This window comes from Phyllobates terribilis, unplaced genomic scaffold (genome assembly GCF_046119375.1).
Source record: "Phyllobates terribilis strain yellow unplaced genomic scaffold, ASM4611937v1 Scaffold_4__5_contigs__length_816908805, whole genome shotgun sequence".
In the NCBI taxonomy this organism is placed as follows: domain Eukaryota; kingdom Metazoa; phylum Chordata; class Amphibia; order Anura; family Dendrobatidae; genus Phyllobates; species Phyllobates terribilis.
Genome location: NW_027362764.1, coordinates 693251201 through 693275944, shown reverse-complemented (window position 1 = coordinate 693275944; position 24744 = coordinate 693251201). Strand labels below are relative to the sequence as shown.

Below are 24744 nucleotides of genomic sequence, written 5' to 3'. Positions count from 1 at the left end.
GGACTATGTGTGAGGTCATCATATTATGTGCAGGACTATGTGTGGGGTCATCATATTATGTGCAGGACTATGTGTGGGGCCATCATATTATGTTCAGGACTATATGTGGAGTCATCATATTATGTGCAGGACTATATGTGGAGTCATCATATTATGTGCAGGACTATATGTGGAGTCATCATATTATGTGTAGGACTATGTGTGGGGTCATCATATTATGTGCAGGACTATATGTGGGGCCATCATATTATGTGCAGGACTATATGTGAGGCCATCATATTATGTGCAGGACTATATGTGGGGTCATCATATTATGTGCAGGACTATATGTGGGGCCATCATATTATGTGCAGGACTATATGTGGGGCCATCATATTATGTGCAGGACTATATGTGGGGTCATCATATTATGTGCAGGACTATATGTGGGACCATCATACTATGTGCAGGACTATATGTGAGGCCATCATATTATGTGCAGGACTATATGTGGGGCCATCATATTATGTGTAGGACTATATGTGGGGCCATCATATTATGTGTAGGACTATATGTGGGGCCATCATATTATGTGCAGGACTATGTGTGGGGTCATCATATTATGTGCAGGACTATATGTGGGGCCATCATATTATGTGTAGGACTATATGTGGGGCCATCATATTATGTGTAGGACTATGTGCGGGGTCATCATATTATGTGCAAGACTATGTGTGGGGTCATCATATTATGTGCAGGACTATATGTGGAGTCATCATATTATGTGCAAGACTATGTGTGGGGTCATCATATTATGTGCAAGACTATGTGTGGGGTCATCATATTATGTGCAGGACTATATGTGGAGTCATCAGATTATGTTCAGGACTATATGTGGAGTCATCATATTATGTGTAGGACTATATGTGGGGCCATCATATTATGTGCAGGACTATATGTGGGGCCATCATATTATGTGCAGGACTATATGTGGGGCCATCATATTATGTGCAGGACTATATGTGGGGCCATCATATTATGTGTAGGACTATATGTGGAGTCATCATATTATGTGCAGGATTATATATGAGGCCATCATATTATGTGCAGGACTATATGTGGAGTCATCATATTATGTGTAGGACTATATGTGGGGCCATCATATTATGTGCAGGACTATATGTGGGGCCATCATATTATGTGTAGGACTATATGTGGGGCCATCATATTATGTGCAGGACTATATGTGGGGCCATCATATTATGTGCAGGACTATATGTGGGGCCATCATATTATGTGCAGGACTATATGTGGGGCCATCATATTATGTGTAGGACTATATGTGGAGTCATCATATTATGTGCAGGACTATATGTGGGGCCATCATATTATGTGCAGGACTATATGTGGGGCCATCATATTATGTGCAGGACTATATGTGGGGCCATCATATTATGTGCAGGACTATATGTGGAGCCATCATATTATGTGCAGGACTATATGTGGGGCCATCATATTATGTGTAGGACTATATGTGGAGTCATCATATTATGTGCAGGACTATATGTGGGGCCATCATATTATGTGCAGGACTATATGTGGGGCCATCATATTATGTGCAGGACTATATGTGGGGCCATCATATTATGTGCAGGACTATATGTGGGGCCATCATATTATGTGCAGGACTATATGTGGGGCCATCATATTATGTGCAGGACTATATGTGGGGCCATCATATTATGTGCAGGACTATATGTGGGGCCATCATATTATGTGCAGGACTATATGTGGGGCCATCATATTATGTGCAGGACTATATGTGGGGCCATCATATTATGTGCAGGACTATATGTGGGGCCATCATATTATGTGCAGGACTATATGTGGGGCCATCATATTATGTGCAGGACTATATGTGGGGCCATCATATTATGTGCAGGACTATATGTGGGGCCATCATATTATGTGTAGGACTATATGTGGAGTCATCATATTATGTGCAGGACTATATGTGGGGCCATCATATTATGTGCAGGACTATATGTGGGGCCATCATATTATGTGCAGGACTATATGTGGGGCCATCATATGTGCAGGACTATATGTGGGGCCATCATATTATGTGCAGGACTATATGTGGGGCCATCATATTATGTGTAGGACTATATGTGGGGCCATCATATTATGTGCAGGACTATATGTGGGGCCATCATATTATGTGCAGGACTATATGTGGGGCCATCATATTATGTGCAGGACTATATGTGGGGCCATCATATTATGTGTAGGACTATATGTGGAGTCATCATATTATGTGCAGGACTATATGTGGGGCCATCATATTATGTGCAGGACTATATGTGGGGCCATCATATTATGTGCAGGACTATATGTGGGGCTATCATATTATGTGCAGGACTATATGTGGGGCCATCATATTATGTGTAGGACTATATGTGGAGTCATCATATTATGTGCAGGACTATATGTGGAGTCATCATATTATGTGCAGGACTATATGTGGGGCCATCATATTATGTGTAGGACTATATGTGGAGTCATCAGATTATGTTCAGGACTATATGTGGAGTCATCATATTATGTGCAGGACTATATGTGGAGTCATCATATTATGTGCAGGACTATATGTGAGGTCATCATATTATGTGCAGGACTATATGTGAGGCCATCATATTATGTGCAGGACTATATGTGGGGCCATCATATTATGTGTAGGACTATATGTGAGGCCATCATATTATGTGCAGGATTATATGAGGCCATCATATTATGTGCAGGACTATATGTGAGGCCATCATATTATGTGCAGGACTATATGTGGGGCCATCATATTATGTGCAGGACTATATGTGGGGCCATAATATTATGTGCAGGATTATATGAGGCCATCATATTATGTGCAGGACTATATGTGAGGCCATCATATTATGTGCAGGACAATATGTGAGGCCATCATACTATGTGCAGGACTATATGTGGGGCCATCATATTATGTGCAGGACTATATGTGGGAACATCATATTATGTGCAGGACTATATGTGAGGCCATCATACTATGTGCAGGACTATATGTGAGGCCATCATATTATGTGCAGGACTATATGTGAGGCCATCATACTATGTGCAGGACTATATGTGGGGCCATCATATTATGTGCAGGACTATATGTGAGGCCATCATATTATGTGCAGGACTATATGTGGAGTCATCATATTATGTGCAGAACTATATGTGGGGCCATAATATTATGTGCAGGGTTATATATGAGGCCATCATATTATGTGCAGGACTATATGTGAGGCCATCATATTATGTGCAGGACTATATGTGAGGCCATCATATTATGTGCAGGACTATATGTGAGGCCATCATATTATTTGCAGGACTATATGTGGGGCCATCATATTATGTGCAGGACTATATGTGGGGTCATCATACTATGTGCAGGACTATATGTGGTGTCATCATATTATGTGCAGGACTATATGTGAGGCCATCATATTATGTGCAGGACTATATGTGAGGCCATCATATTATGTGCAGGACTATATGTGGGGCTATAATATTATGTGCAGGATTATATGAGGCCATCATACTATGTGCAGGACTATATGTGAGGCCATCATATTATGTGCAGGACTATATGTGGGGTCATCATATTATGTGCAGGACTATATGTGGGGCCATCATATTATGTGTAGGACTATATGTGGAGTCATCATATTATGTGCAGGACTATATGTGAGGCCATCATATTATGTGCAGGACTATATGTGGGGTCATCATATTATGTGCAGGACTATATGTGGGGCTATAATATTATGTGCAGGATTATATGAGGCCATCATACTATGTGCAGGACTATATGTGGGGCCATCATATTATGTGCAGGACTATATGTGGGGTCATCATACTATGTGCAGGACTATATGTGGGACCATAATATTATGTGCAGGGTTATATATGAGGCCATCATATTATGTGCAGGACTATATGTGAGGCCATCATATTATGTGCAGGACTATATGTGAGGCCATCATATTATGTGCAGGACTATATGTGAGGCCATCATATTATGTGCAGGACTATATGTGAGGCCATCATATTATTTGCAGGACTATATGTGGGGCCATCATATTATGTGCAGGACTATATGTGGGGTCATCATACTATGTGCAGGACTATATGTGGGGCCATCATATTATGTGCAGGACTATATGTGGGGCCATCATATTATGTGCAGGAATATGTGTGGGGTCATCATATTATGTGCAGGACTATATGTGGGGTCATCATATTATGTGCAGGACTATATGTGGGGCCATCATATTATGTGTAGGACTATATGTGGAGTCATCATATTATGTGCAGGACTATATGTGAGGCCATCATATTATGTGCAGGACTATATGTGAGGCCATCATATTATGTGCAGGACTATATGTGAGGCCATCATATTATGTGCAGGACTATATGTGAGGCCATCATATTATATGCAGGACTATATGTGAGGCCATCATATTATGTGCAGGACTATATGTGAGGCCATCATATTATGTGTAGGACTATATGTGAGTTCATCATATTATGTGCAGGACTATATGTGGGGCCATCATATTATGTGCAGGACTATATGTGAGTTCATCATATTATGTGCAGGACTATATGTGGAGTCATCATATTATGTGCAGAACTATATGTGGGGCCATAATATTATGTGCAGGGTTATATATGAGGCCATCATATTATGTGCAGGACTATATGTGAGGCCATCATATTATGTGCAGGACTATATGTGGGGTCATCATATTATGTGCAGGACTATATGTGAGGCCATCATATTATGTGTAGGACTATATGTGAGTTCATCATATTATGTGCAGGACTATATGTGGGGCCATCATACTATGTGCAGGACTATATGTGGGGCCATCATACTATGTGCAGGACTATATGTGGGGCCATCATATTATGTGCAGGACTATATGTGGGGTCATCATACTATGTGCAGGACTATATGTGGGACCATAATATTATGTGCAGGGTTATATATGAGGCCATCATATTATGTGCAGGACTATATGTGAGGCCATCATATTATGTGCAGGACTATATGTGAGGCCATCATATTATGTGCAGGACTATATGTGAGGCCATCATATTATGTGCAGGACTATATGTGAGGCCATCATATTATTTGCAGGACTATATGTGGGGCCATCATATTATGTGCAGGACTATATGTGGGGTCATCATACTATGTGCAGGACTATATGTGGGGCCATCATATTATGTGCAGGACTATATGTGGGGCCATCATATTATGTGCAGGAATATGTGTGGGGTCATCATATTATGTGCAGGACTATATGTGGGGTCATCATATTATGTGCAGGACTATATGTGGGGCCATCATATTATGTGTAGGACTATATGTGGAGTCATCATATTATGTGCAGGACTATATGTGAGGCCATCATATTATGTGCAGGACTATATGTGAGGCCATCATATTATGTGCAGGACTATATGTGAGGCCATCATATTATGTGCAGGACTATATGTGAGGCCATCATATTATGTGCAGGACTATATGTGGGGTCATCATACTATGTGCAGGACTATATGTGAGGCCATCATATTATGTGCAGGACTATATGTGAGGCCATCATATTATGTGCAGGACTATATGTGAGGCCATCATATTATGTGCAGGACTATATGTGAGGCCATCATATTATGTGCAGGACTATATGTGGGGCCATCATATTATGTGCAGGACTATATGTGAGGCCATCATATTATGTGCAGGACTATATGTGGGGTCATCATACTATGTGCAGGACTATATGTGAGGCCATCATATTATGTGCAGGACTATATGTGAGGCCATCATATTATGTGCAGGACTATATGTGAGGCCATCATATTATGTGCAGGACTATATGTGAGGCCATCATATTATGTGCAGGACTATATGTGGGGCCATCATATTATGTGCAGGACTATATGTGAGGCCATCATATTATGTGCAGGACTATATGTGAGGCCATCATATTATGTGCAGGACTATATGTGAGGCCATCATATTATGTGCAGGACTATATGTGGGGCCATCATATTATGTGCAGGACTATATGTGGGGTCATCATACTATGTGCAGGACTATATGTGGGACCATAATATTATGTGCAGGGTTATATATGAGGCCATCATATTATGTGCAGGACTATATGTGAGGCCATCATATTATGTGCAGGACTATATGTGAGGCCATCATATTATGTGCAGGACTATATGTGGGGTCATCATACTATGTGCAGGACTATATGTGGGACCATAATATTATGTGCAGGGTTATATATGAGGCCATCATATTATGTGCAGGACTATATGTGAGGCCATCATATTATGTGCAGGACTATATGTGAGGCCATCATATTATGTGCAGGACTATATGTGAGGCCATCATATTATGTGCAGGACTATATGTGAGGCCATCATATTATTTGCAGGACTATATGTGGGGCCATCATATTATGTGCAGGACTATATGTGGGGCCATCATATTATGTGCAGGACTATATGTGGGGTCATCATATTATGTGCAGGACTATATGTGGGGCCATCATATTATGTGCAGGACTATATGTGAGGCCATCATATTATGTGCAGGACTATATGTGAGGCCATCATATTATGTGCAGGACTATATGTGAGGCCATCATATTATGTGCAGGACTATATGTGGAGTCATCATATTATGTGCAGGACTATATGTGGGGCCATCATATTATGTGCAGGACTACATGTGGGGTCATCATATTATGTGCAGGACTATATGTGGGGCCATCATATTATGTGCAGGACTATATGTGGGGTCATCATATTATGTGCAGGACTATATGTGAGGCCATCATATTATGTGCAGGACTATATGTGGAGTCATCATATTATGTGCAGGACTATATGTGGGGCAATCATATTATGTGCAGGACTATATGTGAGGCCATCATATTATGTGCAGGACTATATGTGGAGTCATCATATTATGTGCAGGACTATATGTGGAGTCATCATATTATGTGCAGGACTATATGTGAGGCCATCATATTATGTGCAGGACTATATGTGAGGCCATCATATTATGTGCAGGACTATATGTGAGGCCATCATATTATGTGCAGGACTATATGTGAGGCCATCATATTATGTGCAGGACTATATGTGAGGCCATCATATTATGTGCAGGACTATATGTGAGGCCATCATATTATGTGCAGGACTATGTACACAACTCTTAGTACATCACAACCATATCTCAGATACAGAGATAAGGAACATTTCTTCTCCTTATCCTCTGTCTTCTAAAGTCAGGAATCCCCTCTCATGATTCAGAGAATAGACTTGTTATCAGTGGTGTAACAATCAATGCTGTGATTAAAAGAGACTGACCGCAGTATTAAGACTACACTGTGAACCAAATGACCATAGCATTTACATTACACTGTGGACTGAATGACCACAGCATTTACCTTACATTGTGGACCAACTGATCACAGTCATTATTCCTGAGCCAACCAATTTTGGCCTTAGTTTGTTTTACTTTTTGTTATGTATAACGTGTAGCAGGAACATATTATCAACAATTTGACTATTTACAGGTGACTGACGAAATGGTGGAACGTGACATTTTTTCTTGAGGACTCCAAGACGAGATAAAAAATATCACATCTGGTAAATAATATTCATATTATTTACTGATAATTGTTGGTCTAGGCCAGGCTTGCACAACATACTGTCCGCAGGTCGCTTGTGCCTGCCAAAGGAAGCTGTGCACATTGCTAAGTTGTGCTTGATGCGCTGACTTTGAGATGCTAATACATTTGAAACCTGTGGCACCACGATAGGGGTGTAACTTATATTAATAGTTTAGATAGGTCAAATGTGGTTACAGATTCCCTTTAAGGACATAATGGGAATTGTAGGTTCATGCAATACAAATGTATATGAGGCTGACCTGACATTACAATTGATTCCTGTACCAAGCTTGGTGTTGTATACATGTACTGATGGTGTTTGTGGCACTACATTCATGAACTGGGAGTGTTTCTGGTGCTGCATTCACTTACGGACAGTAGATTCTGGCGTTGCATTCATATACTGACTGTGGTTCTGGTGCAGCATTCATGTAATGGTTTTGGTTCTGATGCTTAATTCATGTGCTGATGGTGGTTCTGATGACTCATTGATGTACTGATAGTGGCTCTGGTGTTGCTCCCATGTGCTGACAGTGGTTCTGATCTTGTACACATATAGCAATCCATACCGTGCTTCATGGCTATGTTGAAACTTAAAGAAGCGTCAAAACTTAGATTATGAGGAGGACTTGGCGAGTTTCTGCTACAAAAAAATTCAGTTTAAATTTGCATGTGTTCATTTCACAAAAAAAATTACCCCTAAAAGGTTATAACTTTATTTAATTTATTTAAAAAATATTTTACCACTGCAAATGTGAAAAAAAAAGAAAAAATGGTGATCTCGGTTTGCAATTAATAATGATAATTTTTATTTTTATAGCGCTAACATATTCCACAGCACTTTACAATTTTAGAGGGGGTTGAACAGACAAAAAGACAAGCATAACTCAGATATTAAAAGGAGTGAGGGCCCAGCTCGCAAGCTTATAGTCTATGAGGAAGTGAGCTGAGATCTAACTCTGTGCACGGCTGACACTGGTGTCATTTTCCTGAAGTCCACCGTGAGGTCAATGTACGTAGTGGGGACTTCGCTCCTGCCTCCGTTGCTTGGCACCGCCAGGACACTACCAGCCCAGAGCCCGTAGCATCGCCCCCGCCGACGTCCTGCAGTGGTGACCCTGCTCCTGCCTCCTGAGACCCCACTCCCCCGCCGCCACCCCACAAGGCTATATTCAGACTATAAGACACATCCCCATTTCACCCCCAAATTTTTTGGGAAAAAAGTGCGTCTTATAATCTGAAAAATACGGTATATCTTACAACAACCATACATCTCAGGTACAGAGATAGGGAACATTTCTGACTTCAGCAATTACACCATGACTGCCGCTCAGTGAGACAGTGGGACCTGATACTTGCCCCTGTCAACTGCAGGAAACGAAAAACAAGGCAGGTAACGTAACTAATCAGGATAGAAATAATTTCTAGACCTACAGCTGTATGATCTTTCTGTTTAACCTTTGCCTATTTAAGAAGCATAAATATTCAAGCTATAACTTTGTACAGAGTAAGACATAGTAATAATGAATACAATAATACAATCATAATCAATAATTATATATGCAAAAATGAGAAAAACATGGTAATGAGCTATATGCCATTTTCATAAAGAGTCTGGATGTCGTACATTTATGCTTATTTAAGGTAAAGCGGGACAGGAGGACCCATCTTATCATTAAGGAATTACACCACTTAAATTTGCTTTTCAAACCCCCTGTATTTTAGGGCAGCTCTTTAGGAGGTGATAAAATGTTTGGGGCGTTTGCCTGGGATGTCAGGACAAAATTTAGCCAGCCGGGATGTATTGCTGCGTGGCCTCCCTTTCTGAGCTAAGTATGTAATCTGTATATCACCCCATGGACAGGTGTATAAGTCATGGCCTTGTCCTGCTCTGCCCTTATTCACATTGGCGTTGTGTAACACATGGTAAGGTTTTAATACTAGACAGGCTAGGACCGTCCTGATGGGTACACCTTGACGTGATGGGATGGCTTTTATGCTTTCTTGCTGAAAATAGCATTAACTAATTACCCTACGTTATTTACATGTACCATTACTATTTACTTATTTACTTGCTGTAGGATATATGCTCATTTTGTTTTTTGGGGGTTTTTTGTCTGTGAAATGGCCACAGTGTGAACATGCTCTTATATTTTGCACCTACAGTTGTGCTCAAAAGTTTACATACCCCGGCAGAATTTTTCCTTTCTTGGCCTTGTTTCAGAGAATATGGATGATAACAAAAAAATTTTTCCTCCCCGCATGGTTATTGGTTGGGTGAAGCCATTTATTGTCAAACTACTGTGTTTTCTTTTTTAAAATTTTAATGACAACCAAAAACATCCAAATGACCCTGATCAAAAGTTCACATACCCTGGTGATTTTGGCCTGATAACATGCAATTTTTTGAGGATCACTTTCTTGTACATGCAAATCTCTTTATTGTACTGTAATAACTAATTTTGACCACTAGGTGTCAGAATTGGTAAAAAAATTATTTTGTTAACACAGTTCTGAAATATAATGTATTGTCAGTCACTAGTTTGGGGCTGCTGGCTACTACACTTACACTATATGGTCAGAAGTACTGGGACATCTACAGATTACACTGACAGGAGCTTTCGTAACATCCTATTCTAGATCTATAGACATTTCAATGGAGTTGTTTTCCCTTTTGGATCCCAAACAACTTCCACTTTTTGGGGAAGGCTTTTCACAAGATTTTGCATACCTCTGGACATTGAAAGACAGGAAAAGGGGACACTTTTCCTGTGCTTCTCACTAAATTAGAATATCATCAAAAAGTTAATTTATTTTAGTTCTTCAATACAAAAAGTGAAACTCATATATTATATAGAGTCATTACAAACAGAGTGATCTATTTCAAGTGTTTATGTGGCCCCCCTGAGGGTTCGGTCACCCCAGAGATACTGCATCTCAACCAGAGGTGTGGTATCTCACTCTCAGGTAAGGAAGGAGTACAGCTCGGGACCCTAACACCTGCATCCAAAACATACCAGCAGTGGGGGTAGTGTTAGAACTCTCCTGTTAGGTTTTTTCTAGTTTGCTGGTCACATGACCATTTTTGCCTATTTAATCCGGCTCCGCCCTCCTGGCCTTGCTGGACTTCATTGTATTTTCTACTCTTGAGCTAGCTTGGTACTCTGTTACCTTTCTCTGTTAGTTTTGCTAGGTCTTCTGACCTCTATGTTCTATGTTGTGTGTTTGTCTTTACTGCTACAATTTCTGCTAGGAGGTGTCCAACTTTATCCCAGTCCCTAGTTCTTGTAGGGATCCCTCCCTTGCATCTATAGGTCTTCGTACAGACTAGCCGAGGACTTTAGCGGGTCTGATCGCAGGATCAGGTTCCCCGTTACATCGTAGGGATCCAGTTTAGTTCTATTGTAGGGACAGATCTCCTGTCTTTCCTTAGTGCTCGTAGCAGATCATAACAGTAAGTCCAGCCCAAAAAATTTCTCTAAGAAAAGACCTCCAGTTTCCATCATGGTCTCGGTTCAAGATTTGGCTCAACGCTTGCAGGGACTCTCTCTGGAGGTGGCCGAGCTCCAACAACACGTGAGTAGCTGTTCTGGAGCACATTTTGTGGAGCCAAAGGTACGTCTGCCTGATCTATTTTTAGGTGAACAACAAGATTTTTTTTCTTTTAAAAATGCTTGTTTATTGTATTTTCGTTTAAGACCCGGATCCTCTGGTGATGAATCACAGCGCATAGGGTTCATAATGTCACTTTTGCGCAAGGATCCTCAGGGATGGGCTTTTTCTCTCCAACCTAGTGATCCGTGCTTTAGATCAGTGGATAGTTTTTTTTCTGCTTTGGGTTTGTTGTATGATGATCCTGATCGTGTCTCATCTGCTGAGTCTGAATTGAGACGTTTGAGGCAGGGATCAGGTAATGTGGAAAAATATTGTTCTCACTTCCGTCGGTGGTCTGCCCAGGTGGGGTGGAACGATTCAGCTTTGAAAAGTTTGTTTCTTGCGGGGCTAGGTGAAAGGGTTAAAGATTTGCTGATTGCTTATCCCACACCTGGAAACTTGCAGGAGGCTATGCAATTAGCTATACGGGTGGACAGGAGACTGCGTGCAAGGGTTAATGAGAGCAAATCCTCTGCTATGTCAGCTCCGAGTCTTGAGAGGGTCTGTGCTGACAAAGGAGAGCCGATGGAGATTGGGGCGATGACACCCCGCTCTCAGGAAAAAGACCGCAGGCTTTCTGAAGGTTTGTGCTTCTATTGCGGAAATTCTGGTCATTTTATTAAGAACTCTGTGCTTCGTATGAACAAAGAAAAAAAATGGTCAGTTATGCACGTATAGCCTGTTTAAATACTAAGGGAGTATTCCTATCTGCTACTACCGCTGCTCAGGAAGAATTAATTGAATTTCGGTCTATTTGTGGATTGTGGTTCTACTCTGAATGTGATTGATGGGGGATTCTTGGAAAAACTTACATTAAAACCTAAACCTTTGTCATCCCCTATTGCTGTGGTTTCTGTTGATGGCTCTCCCTTGAAGAGTGTTACTCACAAGGTCTGTGAGTTTCCCCTCACTATTAATGGTGTTCATCAAGAGAATTTGGATTTGGTAGTATTGAATAATTTGCCTTCTCCAGTAATATTGGGGTTGCCCTGGTTAAAATTGCACAATCCTGTACTGGATTGGTCTACCAATGAAATTAAGTCCTGGAGCCCTAAATGTTATGACAAGTGTTGTAACGGACGTATTGCTGCGGTGGAAAAAGGGGAATTACCTGTACCTATTCAGGATTTTTGGAGAGTTTTTTCTGAGGAGGAGTCACAAATTTTGCCTCCCCATAGAGACTATGATTGTACCATTGAATTTGTCCCTGGAGCGACTCTTCCTAAAAGTCGTTTATTTAATCTTACTATTCCTGAGAGAAAGGCTTTGGAGGAATACATACAGACAAGCTTGGCCGCTGGTCACATTAGGCCTTCCAAGTCTCCTGTGGCTGTTGGATTTTTTTTTGTTAAAAAAAAAGATGGCGGTTTACGTCCTTGTCTGGACTTTCGTGAGATTAATAAAATTACGGTACGCAATCCTTACCCACTGCCATTGATTCCTGATTTGTTTAACCAGTTAGTGGGGGCCAAGTGGTTCTCTAAAATTGATCTCCGGGGGACATACAATTTGTTGCGCATGAAGGAGGGTGATGAATGGAAGACTGCTTTTAACACTCCTGTGGGTCATTTTGAGAACCTGGTTATGCCTTTTGGTCTCACCAATGCTCCAGCATTTTTTCAGAATCTTATTAATGACATCCTTAGACCTTTGATCGGCAAAAATGTGGTTGTGTATTTGGATGACATTCTGATTTATTCGCCTGATCTGGAGTCTCATTGGCGGAGCGTACGTGAGGTTTTACAGTTATTAATGGACAATTCGCTTTTTGCTAAGCTGGAGAAATGTGAGTTCGCTGTACAGAGAATTAGTTTTTGGGTTACATTATCTCCAGTGAAGGTTTTGAGATGGACCCGGTTAAAGTTCAAGCTGTGCAGGAATGGCCTAGGCCTATTGGTTTGAAATCGATACAGAGGTTTTTGGGTTTCGCCAATTATTACAGAAAATTCATAAAAAAAAATTCTATTATTGTCAAACCGCTGACCGATCTCACCAGGAAAGGTGCTAATGCGGTTCAGTGGACTTCTGAGGCCATTGAAGCTTTTGTGTTTCTAAAGGAGAGGTTCAGCTCTGCTCCCATCCTTATGCAGCCTGATGTGACTAAGCCGTTTTTGGTTGAGGTTGATGCTTCTTCTGTGGAGGTTGGTGCGGTGTTGTCTCAGGAAAGCAAGGATGGAGTACATCCCTGTGCCTTTTTTTCAAAAAACTTTTCTGAGACTAAACTTAATTACGATATTGGTAATTGGGAATTGCTGGCTATTAAACTCGCATTTGAACACTGGCACCACCTCTTGGAAGGTGCTGAATTTCCCATTCAGGTTCTTACGGATCATAAAAATCTGATCTATCTTGATGCTGCCAAGCGCCTGAATGCCCATCAGGCTAGGTGGGCACTTTTTTTCTCGCGGTTTAATTTTTCCGTTACTTACATCCCGGGTACCAAGAATGTTAAAGCGGATGCTTTGTCTCGCAGCTTTTCTCCCATGGTCAGTGCTGAGGAGGAGGAGAGCATTTTACAAGAAGGTGTTGTGATTGCTGCTTTGGACTCTGTTTTGGAGGATGAGATTCTTAAAGCTCAGGAGAATGCCCCATCTAACACTCCCCATGGGAGGTTGTTTGTGCCTAGGACCTTTAGGAGAGATTTGTTTATTGAGTGTCATGAGTCTCGGTTGGCAGGTCATCCAGGAATTTCTGAGACCAAGAGACTTGTGGGTCGCAGTTTTTGGTGGCCTGGATGGCAGAAGGAAGTCATTAAGTGGGTGCGTCAATGTACTGTGTGTGCTAGATCTAAGTCTTCGCATGCTCCTGCTGCGGGGTTGCTTTGCCCTCTGGAGGTTCCTAGTGCACCTTGGACACATCTGGCTATGGACTTTATTACTGACCTTCCCCCCTCTGAAGGTTTCACGGTCATCTGGGTGGTCGTGGACCGTTTTAGCAAGATGTGTCACTTGGTTCCCTTCATCAAACTGCCTTGCGCTAAGACACTCGCTAAGGCCTTTGTCAAGGAAATTGTCAGACTACATGGCGTTTCTACTGACATTGTTTCTGATAGTGGACCTCAGTTCGTGGCTCGTTTTTGGCATGCCTTTTGTGACAGGTTGGGAGTTCATTTGTCGTTTTCATCCGGATATCATCCTGAGTCTAATGGCCAGACAGAAAGAAAGAACCAGGATGTTGAACAGTTCTTGCGTTGCTTTGTGGCAGACAATCAAGAGGGGTGGTCTGAGTTTCTGCCACTTGCTGAATTTGCTCTTAGCAACCATACATCCTCTTCTGCTGGGTGTTCGCCTTTTTTTTGTTGTTCTGGGAGACATCCGTCTTTTGGGTCATTCTCCAAATTGGTATCGGCTGTGCCTGAGGAGGAGAGTTTTTCCGGTGATTTGGAGAGAGTTTGGACGGATATGCGTAATAATCTTCAGGAGGCTAACAAAAAATCTAAGAGGTACTTTGATAGGAAACGGCAAGAGGTTTCGTTTGCTATTGGTGACATGGTTTGGTTGTCCTCTAAGAATCTGCGATTGAGGATTCCTTCGAAAAAATTGGGTCCCAAGTTTGTAGGGCCCTTTAAGGTGCTTCAGATAGTTAACCAATCTGCTGTTAGGTTGGAGGTTCCTACTTCCTGGAAGATTAATCCGGTGTTTCATGTTTCTCTGTTGAAAAAAGCTGATGTGTCGGTTGGTGACGCCTCTGCCACTGTTCCTCCGGTGGTGGAGGACGGGGAATATGAGATTTCCCGCATCCTAAATTCTAGACGGTATAGAGGGAGTTTGCAGTATCTCGTCGCTTGGAAGGGTTTCGGACCCGAGGATAACTCATGGGTGAGGGCGGATGATGTTTCTGCTTCCAGACTTGTCAGAGCGTTTCACAGGAAGTTTCCTGATAAGCCCGGTCCTAGGGGATCCGGAGGATCCTCTTAGAAGAGGGGGTACTGTTAGAACTCTCCTGTTAGTTTTTTTCTAGTTTGCTGGTCACATGACCATTTTTGCCTATTTAATCCGGCTCCGCCCTCCTGGCCTTGCTGGACTTCATTGTATTTTCTACTCTTGAGCTAGCTTGGTACTCTGTTACCTTTCTCTGTTAGTTTTGCTAGGTCTTCTGACCTCTATGTTCTATGTTGTGTGTTTGTCTTTACTGCTACAATTTTTGCTAGGAGGTGTTCAACTTTATCCCAGTCCCTAGTTCTTGTAGGGATCCCTCCCTTGCATCTATAGGTCTTCGTACAGACTAGCCGAGGACTTTAGCGGGTCTGATCGCAGGATCAGGTTTCCCGTTACATCGTAGGGATCCAGTTTAGTTCTATTGTAGGGACAGATCTCCTGTCTTTCCTTAGTGCTTGTAGCAGATCATAACAGGTAGGGCGAGATTGCTCCTAAGGTAGAGCACAGTCCCGGGTCCCTAGCTGATGGGAGGAGCTATGTAGTGGGTGTGGATGGAGGAAGTAGCTTAGGGGAGCACATGAGAGGAAGGTATAAATAGAGAAGCCATCTTGTTCAGTTCAGTTCAGTTCAGTCCAGTCAGAACAGTGAGAACAACCTACAGTTAGTGGAGCAGGGCCCTGCAGGAGCTCTGCTCAGGCAGAGGGCCTGAGGAGAGGCCCCGGACTGAAGAGAGAGGAGCAGGAAGGGCTCCAGGAACAAAGAAGGGACCCCAGGGGTTCTGGCAGTGTGAGAGGCCACCCGTACGCCCGAATCTACCAGGAGGTGGAGGGGTCAGGCCACACAAAGGGGACCGGTCCCTCAACTAGCGGAGGACTTTATGCCTTAACTAGAAACCAGAGGCTGCAGTATTTCATGTCCTGTAGCCAACAGTCCATATCAGTCTCACCAAGAAGGTAGCTATAGAGGACCCAGGGGACGGAACAGACGTCGCCCGACAAAGCCCGCAGGTACCGGATTGGGACACTTGGTATGAGGTGCAGGGAAGAGGCCAGAGAGAGGACACGGAAGGGGGTCCTGCTAAGTACTCCGGAGATACCTGAGGGTGGACTGAACCCCTCCCTGAGTAAGCGCAGCACGACGAGGGAAGTTACTTTGGTGCCTGTAACTTGGACTACAACAACCGTGAGTAAAAGACCCTGAGGACTGCATTCCATTGTCTCTGCGCCATCAACCCCTGCACTACAACGCCCAGCACAACCTATTACATCAACACTGCCCTGGAGCTAATCTCTACCTGTGGAGAGCCACACCATCCCTGCTGCACTCACATCAGCTCCAGAGGACCTGCTCCGCAGCAGCGGCCCCCTTTAGCCACATACCACAGGTGGAGTCACGAACTTTATACAATCACTATAAATCCCTTATAAATAAACCTCTGTTATTGGCTGCCCTGGGTCACGGACTGGGTCACCGCCACTGTGACATCCCCCAGTATCTACCGGCCCGGCACCGGGTACCCCACGGCCCAGGGGGCGCGTCATTTATTTCTGTTAATGTTGATGATTATGGCTTATAGTCAATGAAAACACAAAAGTCATTATCTCAGTAAATTAGAATACTTTATAATAGCTTGAAAAATGTTTTTAAAATCCGAAATGTTGGCCTACTGAAATGTATGTTCAGTAAATGCATTCAATACTTGATCGGGGCTCCTTTTGCATCAATTACTCTATAACTGCAGACTTATGAATCCGCACAGTGCATGCACTGTGCGCTGCAGGGATTCGCCGGTTTCAGACCCGGTAACGGAGGGTATGTATGAGTTATACATACACCCAGCCGGCGGGCGCGGCCTCGCTCTCCATATACTTGGGTTGAGCGAGGCCGCACCCTCTAGTTGGACACACCCACTCACCATCCGCGTCACTAGTCGGGCCGTGGCCTTAGCTCTATACAAGTGTATGAACATGCTCACACAGAGTGACTGCAGACTCATCGGTTTTGACCGGACGTCCGCTTTAAGATTTGCCTTCACTAAAATTAAGAGCCTAGGCCAAACCAAGCATAGCATTGTGTCATAGCAGCCACTGAAATACCTAAATAACTTTAACTTAAAGGGGTTGTCTCATGTTCATTAATAGTGAACAAAATGATTGTAAAAACAAGCAACTTTGCAATTTACCTCAAAAATCCTTTCCGTTTTCAAGAATGGAGGGATATTTTTGTCTATATTTTACTGCTCATTGCCTAGGTTACTTAGTTTAATAGGCAAAGAGTGTGCTTTTGCAACCTGTTTGATATACAGCTTGCAAGTGCAGCTCTGAAGCTGTCCGAATTGCTGGACCTGGATAGCATCTGGGCCCATACACTTTTCTGATGCTGTCGGCAGCATAGGAGAAGGCACAGTTCAGAGCAGCTGTGCTATCATGACGCTTGTCTGCCAATCTTCTGAAGCGCACCACCCCCTGCCAAGCAGAAAACCAAGAGGCAATGTTGAAGTCAATTTATAATTTTGTGAAAGAAAATTGCACTTATGGAAGTTTTGTTTTTTTAATTGAAAACAAGTTTGCCCTCTTTGTCCTGCCCTGCATAGGAGACCAATCCTGTGCAGAGTGCTACCAGGAAAAGTCACCCCAGATACAGGTGACGCGCCCCCTGGGTCATGGGGTACTCCGTAGCCGGGCCAGTCGAAGCGGGTAGATGTCACAGTGGCAGTGACCCGGTCCGTGACCCAGGGCGATAAATAAAAGAGGAAAAGTAAAAGGGGAATGAAGTATTTATATATATTGTTCGTGACGCCACCTGTGGTATGCGGCTATATGGAGCCGCCGCTGCAGTGCAGATCCTCTGGAGCTGATGGTGACGCAGCAGAGTTGGTTCAGCTCTCCACAGGCAGAGCTTAGCTCCACGGCAGGATGTAGTGATACTATAGGGTAGATGTTGTTGGTGCAGTGTAGTGCAGGTGATGGCGCAGATAATGACTAGTCCACAACTTAATGGTGGTTTCCTCTTATCTTTATTTGCGGTTGTTAAGCAGACCGGGGCACAGGTACTAGCTGGTAGTAGAGGTCCGGGAGGCCTGGAAGCAAGTTGGGGATCCACCTCGCCAGGTAAAGTTGTAGGCCTTCCCTGTGCGCTAATCTCTTGGTCTCTTTGGTCCTGCTGCTTGTAGCTATGCTGCGGCCCTCCTCCCTGAGTAAAACGTCTGTTCCTCACCCGTATGGCAGGCAGCTCGGGCCTTCTTGGAGTGTCGCTCCCACGTGGCGGTGCTGGGCCCTATGTGCTGCTGAGTCTCCGGGCGTCTGATGGGGCCAGGAGACCTGCAGTCTCCTGCCCTCCGATTTCTGCTGCTGGGCCTTCAGTGCCCCACAACCTCGGACTCCGGTGTCCGGTTCTTCTGCGCTTCCTGCTGGTCTGGAGCCAGGAAAGTGTTGTATGCTGGTATACCTGATTAGGGGACCCCTCCTTTCTTCCAGGCATGGCATCACCCCCTGTGAGGAAGGCAATGCCACTATGGCAAACGGACCCCTGGGGTGCGACATTCTCCCCTAGTTCAGAACACCCTGACTGAGGATACCTTTTTGAATTAACAATTAACAACAATAACAATTCTCATTACAAATAATTTAAAAAGTCTCAAAAAGCAAAAATCACAAAAAACAAACTAGAAATGAGAGCAGTCATTGCGGCGCTTAGTCTTTACGCCACAATCGGGGAATTGTCTTTTTCCGGATACTGAAGTTTGGTTGGTGGGAACCGCCTCAACCCACTAAGTGTATCGTCCCTGGGCGTGGCTTTAGGGCACTCTGTCGGTTGGCCTGGTTTTCGGCCACACCTGCGGTTTATTTTCAAGGCCAATTATTAACTATATTCAACATTGTCCTGACCACACCTAGTCCTGTGGTCCAATTGTCCATAAGTTTAACAACTATATACTTTACATTTTTATTCTCTTACACTTTAGTTCCTCCAGCGGGCAGGGAGCTGACCTTTAGTACTACGGGTTGATCTACGCAGTACATTTGTTGTCACTGACCTACCCGGGTCTCTAGTATCTACCGCTGGTGTGGTGGGCTCAGTGTGGAGTACTCTACGGTTAGTCTGAGGTAACACTGGTAGACTTGGTAGTCTTCTACGAACTCTTTGACTCAATATGGGTATGACAGATTCTCCGCTAGCAGGGGGTAGATTCACTTGTTCCACTGCTGATGAACCATCTATTTCTGGGGCCAACTGGTCCCTCTGCTGTTCTAGAGTCTCTGCGGCATCCGGTGAGGCCACTTGGAGAAAGGTCAGGACAGGTACCACAATTGCTCGGTTCACCTGCGTCCAAGACCGGGGAAATTCTCCAAGGATTGTTTGGACTGTTTCTTCCACCTTTCCTGTGTGCTGGGGGTTGTCTTGGTCTTCTTCTTTGTGTTTCAACTGATCAGGGCATATCTTCAAGTGGTCTCTTGAGACTGCCGCTGAAGCTTCCCCTCCATCTTTACTGATGAGTCATACCTTGGTGTTATCGAAATTTGAAGGTAAGACGGTGTATGGCTCAACCTCCCACTGGTCATCTAATTTGTGGACTTGTCTCTTCCTTTAGAGTATTTGTTCTCCAGGTGACAAGGGAATTGCAGGTGCATGCTGATTGTAAGTTTTTTCTTGCCTCTGTCTCGACTGGGGCAAACTTCTCTCCACACATTCTTGCACCTTGTGGTATTGTTGCTGCCGCTCCATATCCCAGTCTGCATCTGGTGATGTCGTCTCAGGTGTTAATACTCCCATGTCTAAGTCAATGGGTAGCTTGCCAGGTCTTGCTCTCATCAGGTAGGCAGGTGTACAGTTGGTGGAGTTCACCGGGATGTGGTTATATAGGTCCACCAAATCTCGTAACTTCTCAGGCCACAGGCTAAGTTCTTCAAGTGGCAATGTCTTCAACAGGTCTATCACCACCTGGTTCATTTTCTCGCACAACCCGTTGGTCTGGGGATGATACGGCGTCGTCCTTATTTTCTTGCAGCCGTACAAGTTACAGAATTCTTGAAACACTTCTGCTTCAAAGGCTGGACTTTGGTCGGTGAGCACTTGTTCAGGGTAACCGTGCGGGCGACAAAAGTGTTGTTGAAACGCTTTGGCTGCCGTCTGAGCCGTCTGATCTTTCGCTGGCACTACTACCAGGAATCGGGAGTAGTGGTCTACTATGGTGAGAGCGCAGACATAGAATGACTGGCTTGGGGCTAGCTTCACGTGGTCCAAGGCTACCAGTTCAAGTGGTTGTTTGGTGATTATGGGCAGCAGGGGAGATCTCTTGATTGCTTTCCTCATGCCAGCCCAGTAGACTCGCTCACGTAGCAGGGCTTCCAACTTCTTCCACCCGAAGTGTCCTGCTCCATCGTGGTACGCTTCTAAAACCATTGGCGCATCCCGCCTTGGGACTACCACCTGCCAGACCAGTTTGTGTGTCCGGGAGTTGATGCTTCTCCAACACAGCTTTCCCTCGTAGATGAACAGCTTGCCTTTCTCCTTCCACAACTGTTGGGTCTCCGGTGGAGCATCTGGATCAGGGTGTGAGTCAGCTTGTGTCAGCAACTCCTTCACTAAGTGGACAGCTGGGTCACTATCCTGCGTCTCTGCCCATCCATGGTGGGGCAATGGGTAATAAACGTGGCCTCTCTGTTGGCGGAGCGCTTGTTCCTCACACAGTGGGTCACCCCATGACGAAAGCGGGTAGCTCTATCTCCTCCAGCTCTTCCGGGTCTTCTCCCCCATCTGGCAAGTTGGGCACCCTGGACATTGCATTAGCATTACTGTTTTTATGCCCCACCCGATACTTGATGGTAAACTCATAGTTGGACAGTCGAGCCATCTATCGTTGTTTTAGGGCACCAAGCTTCGCAGTCTCCAGGTGCGTCAGCGGGTTGTTATCTGTGAAGACTGTAAATCTGGAGGAGGCGAGGTAATGTTTAAAGCGCTCTGTTACAGCCCAGACTATGGTTAAAAACTCCAACTTGAAGGAACTATAGTTGTCGGGGTTCCTTTCCGTAGGACGGAACTTCCTGCTGGCGTAGGCAATCACTCTCTCTCTGCCCTGCTGTACCTGGGACAGCACCGCTCCCAATCCCACGTTGCTGGCGTCCGTATGGAGTATAAAGGGTTGGCCATAGTCGGGGTTGGCCAGGACTTCGTCTCCCGTAAGAGCCACTTTCAGTTGAGTGAAGGATTCTTCTTCTGTTTTACTCCACTTAAATGGAGGATTCGAGTTCTTGGCCTTCTTGGACTGGCCTACTAAGAGGTCTTGCATGGGTGCCGCTATCTTGGTGAAACCCTTGATGAATCTCCTGTAGTAGCTTACTAGCCTGAGGAACTGCCACACTTCTTTGATAGTTGAATGTCTTTGCCAGTCCTTGATCACGGTGACTTTTTCTGGGTCTGGTGCTACACCTTCGGCGCTTACCACATGACCTAGGTACTGCACCTTGGGCTTCAACAGGTGGCACTTGGACGGCTTTACCTTCAGGCCAAAACCAGATGGGCTTTGAACACCTTGGCCAGGTGCTCCAGGTGGTCTTCATATGTCTTTGAGTAGACAATTACATCATCTAGGTACAGCAGGACAGTTTAGAAGTTTTTGTGTCCTAGGGAACACTCCATTAACCGCTGGAAGGTTCCTGGGGCGTTGCAGAGCCCGAATGGCATGCAGTAGAACTCGCTGAGGCCCATTGGTGTTGTTAACATGGTCTTTTCTCTGTCCGCCTCTGCCACGGGAAACTGACAATACACACTGGTGAGATCCAAAGTGGAGAAATAGTTAGCGGATATCAGTGCTGCTAATGATTCCTCAATTCTGGGTAATGGGTAGGCGTCCTTATGTGTAATGTGGTTAATCTGCCTGTAATCAACACACATCCTCATTGGACTATCTTTCTTTCTAACGAGAACTAATGGAGCTGCCCAGGGGCTACAACTATCTCTGATCACCCCAGCCTCCTTCATCTCCCGTAACATTCCTTTGGCACATTGATAGTGAGCTGGGGGTACAGGCCGGTACCTCTCTTTAATGGGCGGATGATCTACTGTGGGGATATGATGTTGGACCCCTTTTACCTGCCCAAAGTCTAGTGGGTGTTTGCTAAAGACTCGCTCATATTCTTGGACCATGCGGTACACTCCATGCTTTTGGTGCAAAGGGGTGGTCAGTGCCCACTTGTAGCTTCTGACACCAATCCTCCAGCTGCCCCTTGGAGTCATTATCCCCCACCGGTTTGGACGGAGGCAAGGGTTCCACTGCCTTTATTGCGTTGTTACTGACAGTGAACAGCTTAGCAAGGGTAGCATACCGTGGTAAATTGACCTCTTTCTCCCCACAATTCAAGATGCGTATAGGTACTCTCCCCTTGCGGACATCGACTACACCCCTGGCTGTCAAGTTGGTTGGCCTACTATCAGAGTACACGGGCTCTACCAGGGCCTGATAATCATGACCCCTGAGACCTATTGCAGCCCGACACCATATTAACATTTCACTCCTAGGGGGCATTGCAATGGGGAATGGATAACTCATTCGAACACTGCCAATTTCTCCTCCAGACAGCTCTACCTGTTGTCTTTGCATCAGGGCTCTGATCTCCTTGTACAGAACTCGCTGCTGACTTGAACTGGCAGTCTCTGTGACCTGCAACAAAACAATAATTTCTCCAAGAAAATTTTCTATCACATTGGTGCCTAATGTTATCATAGGATGACTTTCTTGGCTATCAATATCAACAATAATCATTCCTTGTGATGGCAATTCTACTCGGCCAACTTTTATGGTCACCTCTTTATACCCCACCCGAGGCAAGGGCTGATCATTGCTGGCATAGATGATAAGATGTTCATCTGGACTGCGGGTAATGTCTGAATCAGTCCAGTATCGTTTGAAAAGGATATATGGCATCGTTGTCACCTGGGAACCAGTGTCCAGCAATGCATTCATCGGGATGCCATCAAGCACGACAAGTAGGACCGGTCATCCTCCCACGTACTTGTTTCGCCAGCTTTGTGGGCCTGGTCATCTTACTCCTGGGGGTTGCTCGTTTAAATTACGGAATCTTGTGAAGTGCCCCGCCTTTTCATAGCGGCGGCAGATCGGTTGTCCGTCCTGGTCGTAGCGATCGTTGTTCCTCCCTCTGGTCGGTGAAATTCTTCTCTGTCGTCACCACGAGACGTCATCTGGACTGGAAGCCAGCTGGATCTTTTCCTTTTGAGACACTTGCATGGCCTGCACGGTTTTGGTTAGTGTAGCCACACTTTTGGTCAGCTCCTGGACCTGAAGGCGTAGGTCTGCAGAGGGGTCATTATCTAGGGTCTGCAAGTCAGCCTACACATTTGCCGGGGAAAAGGACGCCACCTCCTGGTGGTATGTGATAGCTGGGCGCTGGAGGGATGCAGTGCCACCTGGGGTTGGTTCTCGTAGCACCCGGATGGCTCGGTCTTTAAATTGTGCAAAGTCCAGATCAGGGTTTTGCAGAGCCATAATGCGCAGCTGTGTCCGGTGAGCATTAGACATGAGCCCCTCAATAAACTGCTCAGTTAGCAATCTGTCCTCGTCTCGCACACTGTCGGGGTCTACCTGTTTAATGGCCCGCAGCGCCTCCTGCAGGTTTAGAGCATAGTCCCGTACACTATTCTGCACCATTTGTTTGCACCCGTAGAACTTCATTTTAATTTCTGCTGCTGTGCGGGTGTCAAAGGTATCCTTCAACTGGGCCAGTATTTCCTTAACAGTGCCTTTGTCCCTGCCCGGCCAGGACTTCACCTCTCTCTGGGCTGCACCGATTAGCTGGCCTATGAGGATGCTGACTTTTTGCTCCTCAGACAGGGGGTACACTTTAAACAAACTGCGCAGTCTCTCCTCAAAGTTGCACTGGGTGTGTGACTCCCCTGAGTACTGGGGAAACCACGCCGCCCCTGGTATATATGGCATTGATAACGGCATTACAGTGGCGGCGGCCGTGCCCGCGACTGAGTCCTCTCCCATATTGGGCATCTTACTCCCCCCCCTAGTGAACCTCAGCTAGGTCCTGGGTTTCTGCTGGAGTACCAGTATGCTGCTCTTCAGGTGCGAGGGATCGCTCACCCGGCGGTTTCGGATCGGGGCCTCCTGCTTCCCTTGGCTGACGGCAAATGACGTGATGACACAGTTCAGTAAAGTCTATGGCACACAGGACCCGGTTATACCGGGCTTTGTGAATCCTGTTCGCGACGCCAAGTCACGTGGGGTACTCGGTAGCCAGGCCGGTCGATGCGGGGAGATATCACAGTGGCAGTGACCTGGTCCGTGACCCAGGGCGGTCAATAAAAGGGGAAAAGTAAAAGGGAATTAAGTTTTTATATATATTGTTTGTGACGCCACCTGTGGTATGCGGCTATATGGAGCCGCCGCTGCGGTGCAGATCCTCTGGAGCTGATGGTGGCGCAGC

General features: G+C 44.9%; 1 protein-coding gene across 2 annotated transcripts in view; it reads left to right on the top strand.

Moving 5' to 3' along the window:
* The first annotated feature begins 11252 nt into the window (after window positions 1–11252).
* The window catches only part of LOC141265890 (cytochrome P450 2D17-like), a 107667-nt gene continuing 94175 nt past the window's right edge, over window positions 11253–24744 (top strand). The window contains exon 1 of one of the 2 annotated variants that reach the window (XM_073679559.1): window positions 11253–11378. In XM_073679559.1, coding sequence (XP_073535660.1) covers window positions 11268–11378 — 111 coding nt within the window. In that variant the 5' untranslated portion in view covers window positions 11253–11267. Of the gene's footprint in view, window positions 11379–16172; window positions 16478–24744 lie in introns of those variants that run through there. The other variant, XM_073679558.1, reaches the window with a different exon arrangement.